This window comes from Vanessa tameamea, chromosome Z (assembly GCF_037043105.1).
Source record: "Vanessa tameamea isolate UH-Manoa-2023 chromosome Z, ilVanTame1 primary haplotype, whole genome shotgun sequence".
NCBI classification, from domain to species: domain Eukaryota; kingdom Metazoa; phylum Arthropoda; class Insecta; order Lepidoptera; family Nymphalidae; genus Vanessa; species Vanessa tameamea.
Window position 1 is genome coordinate 195,895 of NC_087341.1, and position 16,260 is coordinate 212,154.

A 16,260-nucleotide genomic window follows, 5' to 3' on the forward strand; every position below is an offset into this window, starting at 1 on the left:
AATTACAAAGAAATAATAATAATTTACGTATTACTATTAGTATAGTAATAATTATTGATTATTATGTAACACACCAATTTAAATTCGTCATAAAATAAACATTGTAAAATAAATATTCTAAAATGTAAGTTTCGTACATTTCATTCTAGAATGATTGTAATAATGTCACTTGCACTACCTTTGTTATATTATTTATATTATAACTTTAATACAGATTCATCGAATCTTAGTTGTTGAAATATTTTGTTTATGTGTCGCCAGACTAATTGAGACTAATCCTTACTCCTAGCCATGTAAATAACGGTTGTGAGAAAAATTTATTGAGTCAAAATAACGGCACGTAACTAAATGCACTTCCTAATTTATAATCATCGTTAGCGAAGATGTCTAAGCAATAATTTCTGAGGAACCCTAAAGTCTGAAGGCGATGAATACGAGATCACTCGGTTGGACGTCATCTAAACGTTTCCCGTCGTGTAAATAATAAGCCTTCGTTATTCGACATCGACTTTTGGACAAATTTTCTGATGTTACGTATAAATTAAAAAAGATTCATGCTTCGATTACTTTATTTATAAGTGCTCATTTCATACAAATTTGTATAAAGGTTAAACAGAGTGTCACAATATTTAGCTTACCTTGCGTGGTTTGCTGTAAAAGCAATTTAGTCTCGGTTTGGATCTGTTTGTGTACAAATTTGATTGAAATGAACGATATATCGATACATTATTACATATGTTTTTTATAATTTAAATGGCTACTTAAATATATTAATAATCTATTATATTTTAGGACATTTTTCATAAAGCGTATCGTTTGAGAAAAATTCACAAAATAGTAATCCATTTTTCTAAAGTATATTTTTATCAATATAAGAATATCATCTGTAGAATAAACTTCAGTATACAGTTTAGTGAGATATATTTTAAAGGAGCTCTAAAAGGGAACACTTACGAGCGATCACTTTTGTCAATAAGATCGATATACTTTTCTTAAGATCTAAAATGTTCTACTAAATATCTTTAATGTAAATATTTTGTAGGCTATTATTCTTCAAAATTGACAAGAGTCGTATTATCTATATAAATAGTATCAGATTTTTTTATTTCTGACGGAGGTAAGCAGAAGGGTGGGGGGTGCGACCAGAACCCGTTCTCAGTGCACACTATTGAAGCTTCACCGACGATCTCGTAACCTTCTTCACACGAGTATATGATTAGATCGCCGACAGGATACTTTCCGTCCTTGGACGTCGCCGTTGTTAACAAGCGACCCTTCTCCGGCACGAGGGGGTCGGGACAATAGATAGCTGTGAACAAGAACGCTCGTTTTAGAGTACCTGTCAGGTCCGTAAGTAACTTTCGGGGACGTTTCTATATACTCACCGATACAGTGCGGCATCTCGCCAGACCACTTTCCATCCAGTTCACATTCTAGCCCTGGGGCTCCAATGAGTCGATACCCCCACGAACAAGCGAATACGGCGCGTCCGCCATAAGATGAGTTATACTCCACGACGCTAAGGTGGTTTCCGAGCGTTCGGAGCACTGGACAAAATGTTTCTACACACGTAGGCGGTTGTGATGACCAACGCCCTGCGAGGGAATAAAGAACACTTCAACATCACGACATGTATGAAACATATACATAATACATATATGTCAGAGCATCGCGACCATTTCCTATTGCAATATAATTGAAATGGAATCGCTGAAAGCGACTCACCGTCACCCATGCAGTTGACAATAGCAGAACCGTTGAGGTGGTAGCCCGGCTGGCAGCTGAAGTGAACAGCATTTCCCAGCCGCGTGCCTTGTGCGAACTGATGAACATGGGGTGACGAAACGTTAATCGGCGGACAAACTATGTCTGGAAGCAAAAACACAACAGCCTTAGAGACGCGTCGCGATACAAGGGCACATGGCGGGCTAATTAAGTCCTACTTTTTAAATAATAAAGTTGAAATTAAATCATCTACAACATAAAAGGGTTCCAATCTAATTAAATATTAACAAATGCTCTCGTCAGTAGCATGATTTCAAAATTAAAAGCAGTTTTTTCTCCTGATTTAGACTAAAGCATTGTAATGGACGTTATAGTAAAACTACTTTTTTGTAGCGAGTATAAGAAGAAATATTTATTTGTAAAAATTATTAACTATCTATACAGAAATTGAAAATAAAATTAACCAATTAAAATATAGGAAAACAATATATAAAAGAGCCACCCTATATAGTCTTAAAAATATCATCTGTCTCGCTCTCGCGCCTTTCCCTCTCGCTCGGTCAGCGAATCGTCTTGCGAGTATCTACGGGTGTGAAGATATAATGTGAAGAATTGAAGCTAGTGTTTCTGAAGAGAAACAGTTCTATACAGGGCTTATATTATGTTCTAAATAAAACAGTTCTTGTCTGAAATATTCGTCGTTTCAAACGATAACGTCATATTTTGTGGCATGCGCTTGCTGTTGCTAACGGCGTAACGACGTCTGGCTTTTCACTTACGAAGGCGCGCCCACCCGCGTTCAATTATCGGCGTGCGTTAGAGTGAGTATCGTGCTTACAGGATGGATCAGTTAGGATGCCTTACTTACGCCTATCATCTCACGCAGATGACACTTTCAAGAATAACCGCAGTAAAAAATATAGATTAGACTGTATCAGTAAATTCACTCCGATAATTTAACGCGGAGGCGCGCCTACGTGAGTGAAGAGATCTATATACGAGTAACACAGCAGTAACAATTACAATTAGAATTGGTACAACGACATAAAGATCATGCAATTAAACTTACGTGAAATGAGTCTTGTTGGAGAGGAAAGTGCATATCAACTGCTCATTATAAAAAGGATGACTGTCGGTTGTAGACAAACCCGGACACGTAGTTACAAAGCACACGACAGCCGAGGTGCTCGGTGGGTTGCTGTCAACGGCTCAAGCTTAATAGGCAAGCTTTAAATAGCCATGCAAGAAGACTCACTAACAACTTTAATGGCGACCGTGTTGGTGTTCCCGGCGGGGGAGGTGCACGTGTAGCTGTCGCTGTGCCGGGCGGAGACGCGGTTCAGCACGAGGCGGTAGTGCAGGTCCGTCTCGCCTGTGTGGCTGGCCCACTCTGCAAGCCGTTCCCAAATCAAGTCAAACCAAATTTCTTTATTCATTACAGACGCAAAACACTTACTTATTGATAGTCAAGAAAAAAAGCTACCAACGGTTCAGAAATAAACACCTCAGACCTGAGAAGAAACCGGTATTTTTTTTGTTAATATCAATGTTACAAAGAAATAGCCAGGAGGCGATCGTTTAATTCCCAAGTAGCACTCATTAATTGTACTTTTTTGCGTCTTTAATATTTTTTTAATCTGGCAACAGCAACAGAGGCATTTAGAACGCTTTCTGAATTATCCTAATGCAATCGAGTAATCAATCCATTTATAAGGGGCGTGGCCATATATATCATCATGCGATCGATTACAATGCTTGTTCCTACCATTACGTAACTTTGGGCACCGTGTATCTAACTGAATTCTGCCGGACACCCAAACACACCCAAAATATCCTACAAAATAGTCATTAAACTCGGATACTGCAACTGTGTCATTACCAGCATGATGTCTATACAACTGGGTCCAGCTCCAGTCCGGTTTTCCCATGGATTGTGGCCAGAGGCAGTCTAGCCACACCGTGCTTCCAGGGTACACGTAAAGCTCGCCGCTCAGCTCCACTATAGCGGAGCCAGTCACGGCGATGTACTGGATAGTGGGCGGAGCACCACCTAAGATCGAGAATTAAAACGACTTATGACTTTCGAAAAGAACAACATTAAACAAACAATAAAGTCGTATTCTTTCACTGTGTATTGTGTGTACCTGTATAGTTCGTGATCACAGAAGTTGGAACGCACTGCGGCATCTTAGACGACCATTCGCCGTTCTCACACCGTAGCATGTTTTCCCCTGTAAGCTTGTACAAGCCAAAGTGCTTGCATCTGGCAACTATTACAGATCCATGTGGAAAGTAAGTATCGATCTGAAATATAGTGCCGTGTCAAAGAATACTAACTCGAGACATTTCTTTCTTACACAGCGGTTCAATGTTAGTATTGTAATGTTAGAATTTAAAATATACACCAACCAAATAACACCACCACCAACTATTAAGTTGTTTAGTTATTAGGAATCAGTGGAATGATCCATTTAAAACGACTAACCATTACATATATTCACCGGTCGCTTTCTCTCTGAAAGTTTAAGTTTGAAGAGTTAAGGCTTATCATCTATGACAGAAGTTTAAAGAATGTCAATTAAATTTATTATTGTATCAAAATAAAATACAAAACGTTTACTTACCAATATAGAGTCATTTTTAAAGGCAACAGCTAATAAGGGGTTTTGATTGCGGTATAGACATTCACGGAAGACCGGCTGGAATCTACCATCTGTAATTGATTTGACTGTTACTGAATAAATTAGTATTGTCCTTTTCGTTTTAAAAAGAAAAGGAAAAAATAAAAATAATAGACTCTCATAAAATACTTACTTGGTGTTTGGGAACAAAGGGGGCCCACCCAATTTCCATCGATGCATTTTATTTTACAAATAAGATGCTCATTTGTCGGTCCGATGATTCCAGGAAACTTCACCTATGTCAGAAAGATATTATTAATCTTAGTTGAAAAAATAGAAATAACTGAGAAACACTTGTGTTGCCGTAGCACAAGTACAGAAGGAAATGTTTTAGTATCATTCAATATTTAGAACAATTCCTCACCTCTGATATCTTCGCGAAGTCAGCCCTAAACCTGCTAATATCGAGGTTGTCGTCAACGGTCGTGACATCTGGAAGGGAGCATTTGAAGTCATCTGAAATAATGATACGATCATGTATCAGTGAGACGGATAGACCACTTAAATTGCTAGAGTCTTATATAAATAGAATTCATTGAACATTCAGTGCAACAAAATATCATAATGATCTAAAAAGACAGATGGATAGGTTCCGATTTTAACCTACACAAATAAAAATGTGGTAACAATCATATTAAAAGTGTGAAAGTATTCAAAGGCAGACTTCCTTATTCTACAAGTGCGAGTGAGAGTGCAGATGCAAGGTGCTGAATTTATTACTCAACATCCAGGATAAATAGCAACTGTAACGTAATTTTGGCGCACGTTCAATGTTTACATTCTTTTAAAGTAAATTCAACAAAATTATTGAATTTCTAACATAAAATATAGGATGTCATCTGTCAATTGACTTTGACAATAATTTCTAAGGTTATGTTTACGCATAATTTAAAATTACCGCTAATTTTGACATTTGAAATTAAATGCACTTTTTATGCATTATGCATTTCCGAACTAATTGTAATTTATTATCTTTATATTATCTTTGAGATGATCTTTGACATTTGTCTAAAGCTTCACTTCCCTTCCGCTTTTTGAGGCGAAATGTGACGCTAATTTATTTTCGAAGTTTTTATAACTTTTATTTTGTTTTAAACTTTGAATATTGCTGAAAATAGTTGTTTTAATGAACAGTGAGTTCTATTATGAAGAATTGGAAATAAATCCATGTCGTGGTAAGTTTTGAATCTTTCTTCGAAATTTGTATGTATTCGAATTGTACTGTGTCGTAACAACGATTGTGGTTCTTTACAGGGAACTTTAGAATATTTCCCACGATGCATTTTGTTATTTGTGAAAAATAACCGGGATTGACCGGGTAAGTCGTTTGAAATATTAAAGTTAAAAGTATAGTATCTCGAAAATTATAATAGATTCTAATCAGAATTATTTCTCCTTTTACAGTTATTTTTCAACATTATTTTTGAAAGTTATTTTTCAACATTATTTTTCTACAGTTATTTTTCTACGATATTTTCTTCAATTATTTCATGGATTAATCTCTTCAGTTATTTACTGGGATGATTATTCTTGAATAATTTTCGGGAATTATTTTCTTTGGCGTTATCTTCGATTGGATATTTTCAACGCTTTTCGATGAACATTTCAACTTCATTTCGATGGATATTTTGAAGATTTAAATAGAAGTTTACTTCTGGGAAACTTATAATTTGAAGTTTACTTGGTGAAGATGGATTTTTGGAAACTTTAAAGGAAGTAAAACCTTATCGCACTAATTTATATTACTGGATCTCGGTATGTAATTTTTACATATTTATTTTCGCCGAAATTTAACCGCGCGATGTTTAATTAGAAATTTATTTACATTTATAAAAAATTTGGCATTCAAACTTTATTTTTCACTATTTGAATTTACTGTTTAAATTAATTTATAATTATTTAGAAATTTGGTTTAATCAAGTTGATAAACTTGACTTATTTGTAACTTTAAGTAACTAAGTTGTCTATTTTGAATAATTTTACCTAAAGTTGACATGTATTCAAATATTTTTATTGAACTTTTTTTATATTCAGTAAATATTTGTTTAAGCTTAATTTAAATGGAAGTAAACATCCTGGTGCCCGATTATGTTAGCAATTAAATTTAGAATATTATAAGAAAATTACTTTGTTTTTGTAAATCTATTTGTAATGTTAAAATAATTTATCGGACTTCCGGAGCACTTTCTTTTGAGGATTTGTTTAGATTAAAAACTTTTCCAACTCTACCGATTTTTTTTAATTTTTTTTTGCCTCAATATAATTTTAAATTTTATTGACAGTTCACTCGTCAATGCTCACAGCCAATTTTAATGTTACACAATACAATTGTATTTAATTATCTATATAACTTGATTGTCAGAAAAGAGTAACTACTGAGGTACTTGCTTTTTCTTCTCCGTATAATCTACATTACAGCTTTAAATCTAATAAAATTGTAGCAAGAGCCTGAAAATATGATAATGAGCCCAAGATATTTTGTCTGTGTTAAGGAGCCATTATGCGAGCTCCTACGCAATGCATGTCTCGGGGGCTCTTAACCATTTCTTGCTTCCTATATTGTTACTTCAGTCATATACAATGCCAAACAAATAAAATTGTGGAAAGCTATCAGAAACGAAAGTAAATTGCGAGCTCAAGAGGTGTTTAGTCTGGCCAACACACCCACACACAAATATAGCTCTCTTTGCGTGCTTGTGATGTCCTGGCAACATTGGCATTAGCAGTGCACTGGCTGCCCTTACAAAACAGAAATAGTTTAATTGTTTGCATATCCATTTTATTTTCAAGACCTGATCAGAAGCAATACAAGATGAAAAATTTAAAGAATAGTAGTTACATGATGGCCGTTGTAGAAACATTTTGGGAGAAGATAAAAATACTTTTTTTAAAAGAAACTCAAGTACCCGAGGAGTGGTGTTCTCAAGTTTACTGTTAGATATGTGAACTGCGACTTGCTAGAAGACAGTTGAATATTACTAAATATTTTTTCATTTTATAAGCATGCATGTAGCCTAGTGAATAAGCTAAACAATAGTTCGAGTTCACATTTTACTCGAGACCAGGACACTAAGAAATATAAGCTACTATTAGGCATTAAATGTAAATGTGCCGACAAACTCATGTATAATACTAGTATTTATAATTGCTCATTCAGCCTTCATATAGGAGTTCTATACAAAATATATTTATTGGATGGAACAAATAAGATTTTCTTTTATTTTCTTTGATTGATTAAGCAAATCTTTGTAGAAATTTAATAGACAACTTGTCAAAGTGTTATGAAGATTATGAGTGTTATGCATAGACTCATATGAAATAGAAATAACATGTTTGATAGTCCAGTGTTAAGTATTAAGAAGCAAGGAACTGAAGTTTCAAGTAACAACTAGGAGGCTGTGTAATCAATAAGTAAAAGCTGAAACTCGATCCTCAAAATGGCTCCTTCTCAAGGGTGACTGCGCACATAGTTGCAACTTGCAATATTATTGATTACGACTATTGATTTTTCTAAAAATAAATATTTACTTTGCGTTACATAAGTGTATATTCGTTCCTATTACTATTTATAATTGTATAAAAAATTAGATCTATCATCTCACCCGATGATACAGTTTCATTCTTGTTATAACAGAAGCCGGCCGTCACCAATAATAACAGGAGCATAAACTTGTTCATTTTGTATACAGTATTTTTCGTTATGTACGTAACTTGCAGCAGTAAATACTGATCACCATCCACTAATAGGCATTCATCACTTCATTTATATATAAAGTGCTTTTCGTGTTATGTTACTGAAAAGAACGAATCTAAAATATAGGAATTCTCTACTCATTGATCACTGCACTGCCCACTGAGCCACTGACTGAACAGTGGACTCTGACTGACTGATTGTAAAACAGTTTTGAATTTAATTTTGATCGAACATGTCATATTTATATTTAGATTAATCGTGTTACTAGCATAGAAAATGAAGCGTTCAGAAACCTTACCCTGAAAATAAAACATTTGACATGTAAAAATAAATTAGTATAATTTTCTAAATTACGGTAAAGTCTTCGTTTGTTTTTGCATCAGAAAATGATTTAACTTAAAACTATATTAGAAAAATTATTTGTGACTACGATAATAATTGAATTAATCCTGACCAAGGAAAATAACCTGAGAATGGGTAGTGACTTTTAAACTTGTTTGAAAATAAATTCTTAATTTAGCGCGCTGTAATGAAAACCTAATAAGGATAATTTTTTTCATCGTTATTCGTTACGTTATTTTAAGATTTGACTTTTTAATAGCGCGGTCGTACATAGATAGTAGAGCTACATTTTGTTTTTAGTTCGAAACCAGATAATACACAGATATGTATTAGGTAAACTTTAGTGCATGGTGCTGAAAGACAAATTAAAGAATACACATTTACCACGATGTATATGTAAGAGGAATGATCACTATCGATTGTGACTATTCCATTAATTTCGTTTTGACCTAAAGGAAAAGAAAACTCCTGGAATCTGAATTGATATGAGGATTTCTCTAGGATTAAACCTAGGATATTCCTCAAATCCCATTTGTATAGGGAACATACATAACCGACAAGGGATTTTCTCTTGTGATCCGCGTCGTAGGATCCAAGAGCAAAAAATATCTCAATTATACTACATCTTATGTAATACAATCTGCAAATTCTTCTAGAAATTACTCAATTTTATTATGTATGTCATACGCAAGCCAAGAGGGCGAATGGAACACGTCAATCATAATCAAAGATCGAAAACTCAAATCCGGTCGGACGCTATACAGTTTTCATATGCTTCATTTATATTTATTGTTGTTCTTGTGCTAAAAACATCATGAGGCAACCCGCAGGAGTCGGATGTATATTCACTAGTTCCTAATGGTGCAACACGGTGGACTTAGCTCTTTTTGCGAGTGCCGATATTATATTTGTAGCGAGCAGTAAACGATGGGGTATGCTACGCGAGTACCTTTCACAATGATATATCTTATGATACATTAATTATTTCTATTTTTTACAAGCTTGCTTTGGGTTTTCGTCATCGGCGTTCGGCGTTGCATATATTTTCCCGATTACATTCCCATGGTTTATTTTACGACTGACGTAATAAAGAAAGCACGTGTTCGCGCCCAAATCGTTTTGCACTATAGTATCACTTGCGCGGTTTGCTAGCCGTGAGCGAAATCGGTCAATGTAGGAAATAAAAAGGCAATGAAGGAATAATGCTTTTATTTATAGACGTATGCAGCTCTGTTACATATAACATTTATACACGAGTAAGCCTCTGGTGACATTAGGCATTTTAGATTTAGGTAATGAAAGCATTAGTTAGCCCTACGAAATACTCACCATGATTGTAAACAAATATTAAAATTAAATCTCAAGCTACTTGTTCAATTATTTAAAAAAAATTACATTTTCCTAATGTCCTAGCTTTCTTTGTTATGTATAAATAATTACGATACACTCACAAAATATAATGTAATATATGTTATGTCCTGTTTGGTTCGGTTACTTTTGATTGACAGAAATATATATGTACGTTTGGAATAAACTAAGTTTACTTTAGTAAAAATATGTAGTAGTAATCTGTGTATACATAGCTAGTGGCAGTACTATAAACAGTACAACGTATATTACTAATGTAGTAACGTAAAAATACATTAACACTTATATTATTTAAAAAATGATTATAATTAATTTACTAGTTATCTAACAATACAAGTTCCAAATGCAATAAAACATTACACGTTGGATTTTCACTTATAAGTTAAGTATGTAGAAAATGCTACTAAATCTCTCTTTTAACAAAATATAAATTATTGTAATTTTATACATAATATACGTTTTATACACATTTGTATGTAAAATACAAACTAGAGCATAAAACGGAAAAGGCACTGACAACGACGTATTGCAGCATTAATTATTATAAAGAAATTTAAATTCTATTACTTATGGGTCGACAGGCTACACATCTCGGGTTATCGCAGCCTACATGGACATGCTGGCTGATAAAGTTGGCTATTTGTTTTTTATCGAGCGTCAAGTCACCTTTGCGTATCATTTAGTGATGTTTGTCTTTACATTGTCGTTGGGATCATCTGTGATTACGATTTTTTTATGAAACATAAAGATTAAAATTAAACATTGTAGCTATACAATACAAAATACTACGGTTTAACTTTAAGGAAAAAATGCATTGAGAAATTAATAATGACACATTTTAAATAAGTTTTTAAGATAATAAATAGAATATTACAAATACAAGCGATTTTAAGAACAGATCTTCATGAATACATACAATCTCTGGGATGTATGTCATTGTAAGTCGTTAAATTATATCTAAGACATACACATAATTAATGAATTCGCTAAAAGATATATCGGCCTTGAGACATAAATAAATTTCACTAAGTGTTTTCATATCGAGATAGCACAGATCCACTTTACTGTTCATTAATTTTCACTCAAATGAACAACTAGACTCACTTGTTTTGTAAAGTAGTCCGTCCGTCCGTCGTGACTCCCGTACTTAGGTAAACTCTAGAGTAATTAACTTTTGGAAGATATACTCGATTATAAAATATCAACGAACAACCAGTTGGTTATTTTGAACCTCGTCTTAGGCACATTATAGAACTAAAAATAATAATATTGTAATTCTAATCAGTCTTACATTTAGGCACCTCAAATCACATCAACAACATCAGCAACAGTGCACGAAATATTATTTGTATATAAGTATAGCACAAATTCATGTGCAGTAATCCCTCGACTTGCGTCATTTCTCGAACTACCTTAACTCATGAAATAATCGAGAGCCATCCACTTCAAAGGTGCAAGAAGCACCCATTCACATAGGAACTTGCGTCGTTACTTTATATCTTTAAAAATTACTTCATAAATACATACTCGTTCTATTTGGCCGTCCCTCCGTGTTACGCAAGTCCGGGTATTACTGTACAAAACGGTATATATATATATATATATTTACTTTTAATAAATAACAAAAAGGCTGGTATATTCTGTGAGGTTTACAATTATGGAAGAACATGTTTGAACACAGTTTCTATAATTAACGAATCACAAAGTATTCGTTTTGTATGTATAGATTTTTTTCTAAAACATTAATTCTGTTCATTCTGCTGAAACAATTAGTCTTACAACATATTCTGAAAGATTCATTCCTAGCATGTGTTTTAAACATCCACATTGATGAATAAAACATTGAGTGAGACCTTGAAATGTATGACAAATGTAAGTCGAAAAATAGTAGGCATACATGTAAATAAGAACAGTTGTGTAATTGGTTCAAAAATATGTCTGCAGTGTAAGTGTAATTATTTTATCTTTGTAAGTTTTTGACATATTCTGGAAAAATATGGATTTTATAATATTTTAAAAAATCAATCTAAGCACAAAATCAGTACATCAATCAACAGTCAATATAATAATCTATGTATATATATAAATAATAATCAGAACTAAATATAGTATTCACATCAAGTCTAGACAATCTTATAATGAACAGTGATAACAAAGACCAAAGTTCCAGATGCAATTCAATGTCACTCATAGAACTTTCCTTGACCATTGGACAAGGCAGCCAATTGTCAAGTTTTATTAAGAGCAACAATAAATTTTAATGTCAGCACACATTTGTGTCTAGGTGACGTCAGTTGTGGCAGATTATGCAATCAGAACATACAATCATATGTATAATGTGTCTAGCATGAACCAGCCATCAAGATCATAATTTACCTTACTAACCCTTCACAACATTTCATAATGCTAACACTTAATAATTCTTATTTATACCTACATGTAACTACATTTTTGAAATTGTGAAGTAATATGTTTAAAAAAGGTAGCCATTACATAGTGAGGATATAACTGGATAATAATTATATTATTATATAAAAAGTAGAAAAGTAAATGTATATGAGATCAAAAGTGATTATGATTGCAAGTTAGCAGACCCTGAAGTTGTAGCATTTATTATATTCGAGCAAAATGACAATAGAACTGAGCTCCAGCAGTGGTATTACAGTTATACCATAAATAATATGAGTTTTAAGTATGTCATAACTACACACTATTAATGCATCCAAAAATCACGGGAAAGTCTTAATAAAAATAAATTTATTCTAATTTTCTGAAATCTGACCATACAGGTCACTTGGATGATACTTACAGATTACTTGCAGTTCTTTAAAGAAGTGTTTTTAATTACCCAAAATCCTATGGAATATGGTGGCATAGACACGTGATTACCATATTTTATATGATTTGGTTGCATTTCTGGAACAGATGATTCATAATAAAGAGGCCAGCCATTCAATAGAATTGTTTTTGTTCTTCTGTTATTGGAAGGAGCACTTATAATATACTCGTCAATGTGCAAGTCATCACCGTGAAAGGCAGTTCCATTAAGGAGGAATTTTGCTTTGTCCATTTGTAAATTGATGGCATAAATGGTTACAGCTGTTGTATCATTTGTGTATTTTCTATTTGTGCAATGGGCATATATCCTTTGGTAGCGGGAACATTTACAGCTTACTTTCAGAACTTTGTTTCCAACAAGTCTTTTGTACAAGACACTAACCCACCAATCTGGTAATGGTTCTAGCTTATCATCAATCAGACTATAATTGCCACCAATGAAACTTTGCCTTATCACAGTTGTTATATTATACTTTGCTGACAAACCCAACTTGTCTACCCAGAGAGGGGTACCTGCATAAGAATTGGATAGCCCAGGCGCCCCGCCCCCATAGGAACTACTCGTTTCAGTTAGCCACATTGGTATGTTGTGATATTTCTTGGTGTGATTTTGCATAATTTTAATTTGTTCACTCAGTAGTTCCAAAGTGTCTGGGTTCCAAAAGTCTTCCAAAGTGGCAGTTCTGCTATTTAAGTAATACTGATGCCAGGATCTAACATTTATATAATGAGAACCATTGCCTAGGAACTCTACCATGTATTTGAGGCAATTAGGTTGGTGTTCTTGTGGTCTAGTTGTATCAGGACCTACCAACAATGACTTTTTGTAACCATGATGGTTTAGTAACTTTCTAAGCTTTTTGTAATCATGAGCCAAGGTCTGTGGGCTGATGGATAAGTTAAAAACATGGTGGAATGAATTGGGTTCATTGCCAAGCTGCCAATCAACATCAAAATTTTTATGTTTTGAGTATTCTAAAATTTCAATAGCGTTTTGACTCTTCCATTCATGATCATCACGTAATAATAAATTTAAACTAAAAAGTAATTTTGTATTCGTTTTTATACAGAATTCGTTTATTTCTGTCCACTTCTGACCACTCATTATAAAAAATGGTAAAAATTTGTGCTTACAAAGAGTCTGAACTGCAGTACAGGTCTCGGTAGCAGCACTCAAAGGGCAATGGTTACATGTCGCTGACGGAATGTCTTCAGAACTAAATATTAAACGGTCGGACATGGTACCACCAAGCCGGAGTCTCGCGGGAGCCAGAGCTGCAGCTAGCTCTCTGAGTCTTGTGTTGGTGAAATTAACTTTATCGTAGTTCTCTATTTCAGACGTATCAATACCAAAACTTAAAAAGTCATCGGGTATAATAGGATGGAATTTTTGGTGCTCGTCGATTGTAATGTAACATTTTTCTCCGATATTATATTTTACAAACAACCCTAGTAGGGCTATATTGCAGCAAAAAATAATGGCACATGTTGCTACTAACCGTTTGTTAGATATCATTTTATATTAGACATAAGCCTGTGTTTTCGAGGGCACACGTAGTAAAAATAATATATTGATAAAAAAATATTAAAACTTATATTTTAGTTGTTGATAGTGAATACCTAAGGAACCAGCGGTGACACTACCATATACGTTGGTTTAAAATATGAAACTGAACACAGCTTAGAAACAGACAAAATAACGTTAGGTTTTGCTTCCTGGTGAAAGTCAGTCAAGACTGACAGTTAGACTCGAATCTACAGTCGGACTGTACTCCATACTGTCTAATAGTTGACAGACTAAATAAAAAAAATATTGAATACTATACAATACAATTTACAATACAAAATTGTACTATTCGTCTCTAATTTTATTTTATAGTTATAAGAAGATAGCCCACGACAATATCATATTAATTTTTAATAATCATTAAAAATAAAATGATAAGATTCAACTACGTAAGATTATATTTTATTTAATTAATTTTATTCTGTAATCTTGAAAAACGTTTTTTAAAGATTTATTCTTTACAAGAAAATCCAAAGACAATAGATCTATAGACCATATGAACAGAGTAACTCGCGCGTTACTTACCAGTAATAAAAATGATTGTAAATCATATATCTAAAATTGTAAAATTTTTAACTAAAAGTTTATACTTCATTTTAAATATAGGACTTAATAAGACTTAATTTTTGTAATAAGAATAAATTTATTGAGTTACATTGAAAAACCCTTGAATTGAAACAAAAAAATAATAAAATAAATTAGTTACTAAATCGCCAATACAGATGGCATTACTGATGTTACTTAGAACTTACACATATTAAATTATTATAGTCTAAGATCCCGCTGCAGAATCAGTGTACCCATCGAGTGTTTGCTAAAAACCAAATTTTTACACATATTTATGATTAGGAGAATTTATTTCCACCAGGTTGCCTATCAAAATGTGGTGAATATCATCTCGTACTATAAGTCTGGAATCATATTAAGAACATTGTGAAAGTTTTGTTTACAATTTTCTCATAAATAGATCATTGTTCTTTATATCTTATTCTAGCTTATCTTTTCTCTTTAAATTCAATGAACTGCGGTGTGATGGAAATTGTTAATATATATGCCAGACATTGAGACTTCTTTTGGCGGGAGATCCCGTTTTTAATACTTACGCGGACCTAAAAGATGCGGTATCCCGAGCGTCATGGTTTTTTTTAATTCGATCTATTTTCCAGCCCGACAGTTGATTTCGGGTGGATAGCAATAATAATAATAATAATCATTTATATCATTGAAAACACTAAATATTTTGAGTACTATTATATTATTATTATAAATGAATTCTATCAAATTAGAATAATAAGTATACATATTAATTCTGTAATCTATGGAAATTTAGTCTAAGTATAGGTAATAGTATTTTTAAGCATAAGAAAATGTTAAGTTATTGTTAACAAAATATATTATGTAATACTAATGCGCTTTTTCTAAATATTGATTTACTAACGGACATCGTGTAAAATTGTACTACTTGTATTATTTCATTTGCAACATTTACTGGTATTATTTCCAAAAACATATGCGGAGATACAATAGGAAGATGCCTTAACATAAATAAGTGTATATAGGATACCATCTAATTATTGTATTGTGATCAGCCGCTACAGCGATGCAGTTTACGAATGCAGCCGGTTGTGTTCCAGCAGCTACAATAAAAAAGGAGAATTATTTTGTACGTTCTATAGTTCTCGATTCATTTTATGAAGTTCTAGTGAACCTTCTCAGACAAAATGGAAGAAATAATAAACAACAACTTCACGTATTTTCACTATAGAAAAGTTTAAAATACTTTATAAGAAAAACTTGGTTTTTTCTTAGTAAGAAGTCTTATAATATTCGTTTTAATAAAACTCATCCTTAACTGGTAGGCTACCCCTCATTTTCCTAACTCATAGTGACAGAAGATCGTAGTTGAAAATGGTCTGGACTGCAGCACTTGTATCAATCCTATTCAAAGCAAGATTTGTCCTTTTCTAGTTTCATGCAAAAACTATATTACGGAATAACATATATGTATATAAAGTCTGTATAACATCTATAATATAATATAACAT

At 33.1% G+C, this 16,260-nt stretch overlaps 2 protein-coding genes across 3 annotated transcripts; both read right to left on the reverse strand.

The window, feature by feature from the left end:
- Positions 1 to 551: 551 nt before the first annotated feature.
- On the reverse strand, positions 552 to 8,284 carry LOC113403997 (locomotion-related protein Hikaru genki). Of its 2 annotated transcripts, none has more exons than XM_026644718.2 (10): positions 8,009 to 8,284; positions 4,771 to 4,862; positions 4,540 to 4,642; positions 4,350 to 4,438; positions 3,870 to 4,029; positions 3,605 to 3,775; positions 2,981 to 3,115; positions 1,726 to 1,869; positions 1,386 to 1,595; positions 552 to 1,309 (listed from the first exon to the last, which is right to left on the reverse strand). In XM_026644718.2, exons 1-10 carry the CDS (start codon positions 8,082 to 8,084, stop codon positions 1,047 to 1,049), a joined length of 1,443 nt encoding a protein of 480 aa, XP_026500503.1. In that variant the 5' UTR covers positions 8,085 to 8,284; the 3' UTR covers positions 552 to 1,046. The 2 variants fall into 2 exon arrangements, with proteins under 2 accessions (XP_026500503.1, XP_026500502.1); XM_026644717.2 differs by having other exon boundaries at positions 4,350 to 4,453.
- Positions 8,285 to 9,636: 1,352 nt separating this feature from the next.
- Positions 9,637 to 14,336, reverse strand: LOC113403996 (heparanase-like). The gene has a single exon (XM_064220354.1). The coding sequence runs from the start codon at positions 14,162 to 14,164 to the stop codon at positions 12,623 to 12,625; it is 1,542 nt and encodes a 513-aa protein (XP_064076424.1). The 5' UTR covers positions 14,165 to 14,336; the 3' UTR covers positions 9,637 to 12,622.
- Between the last annotated feature and the right edge of the window lie 1,924 nt (positions 14,337 to 16,260).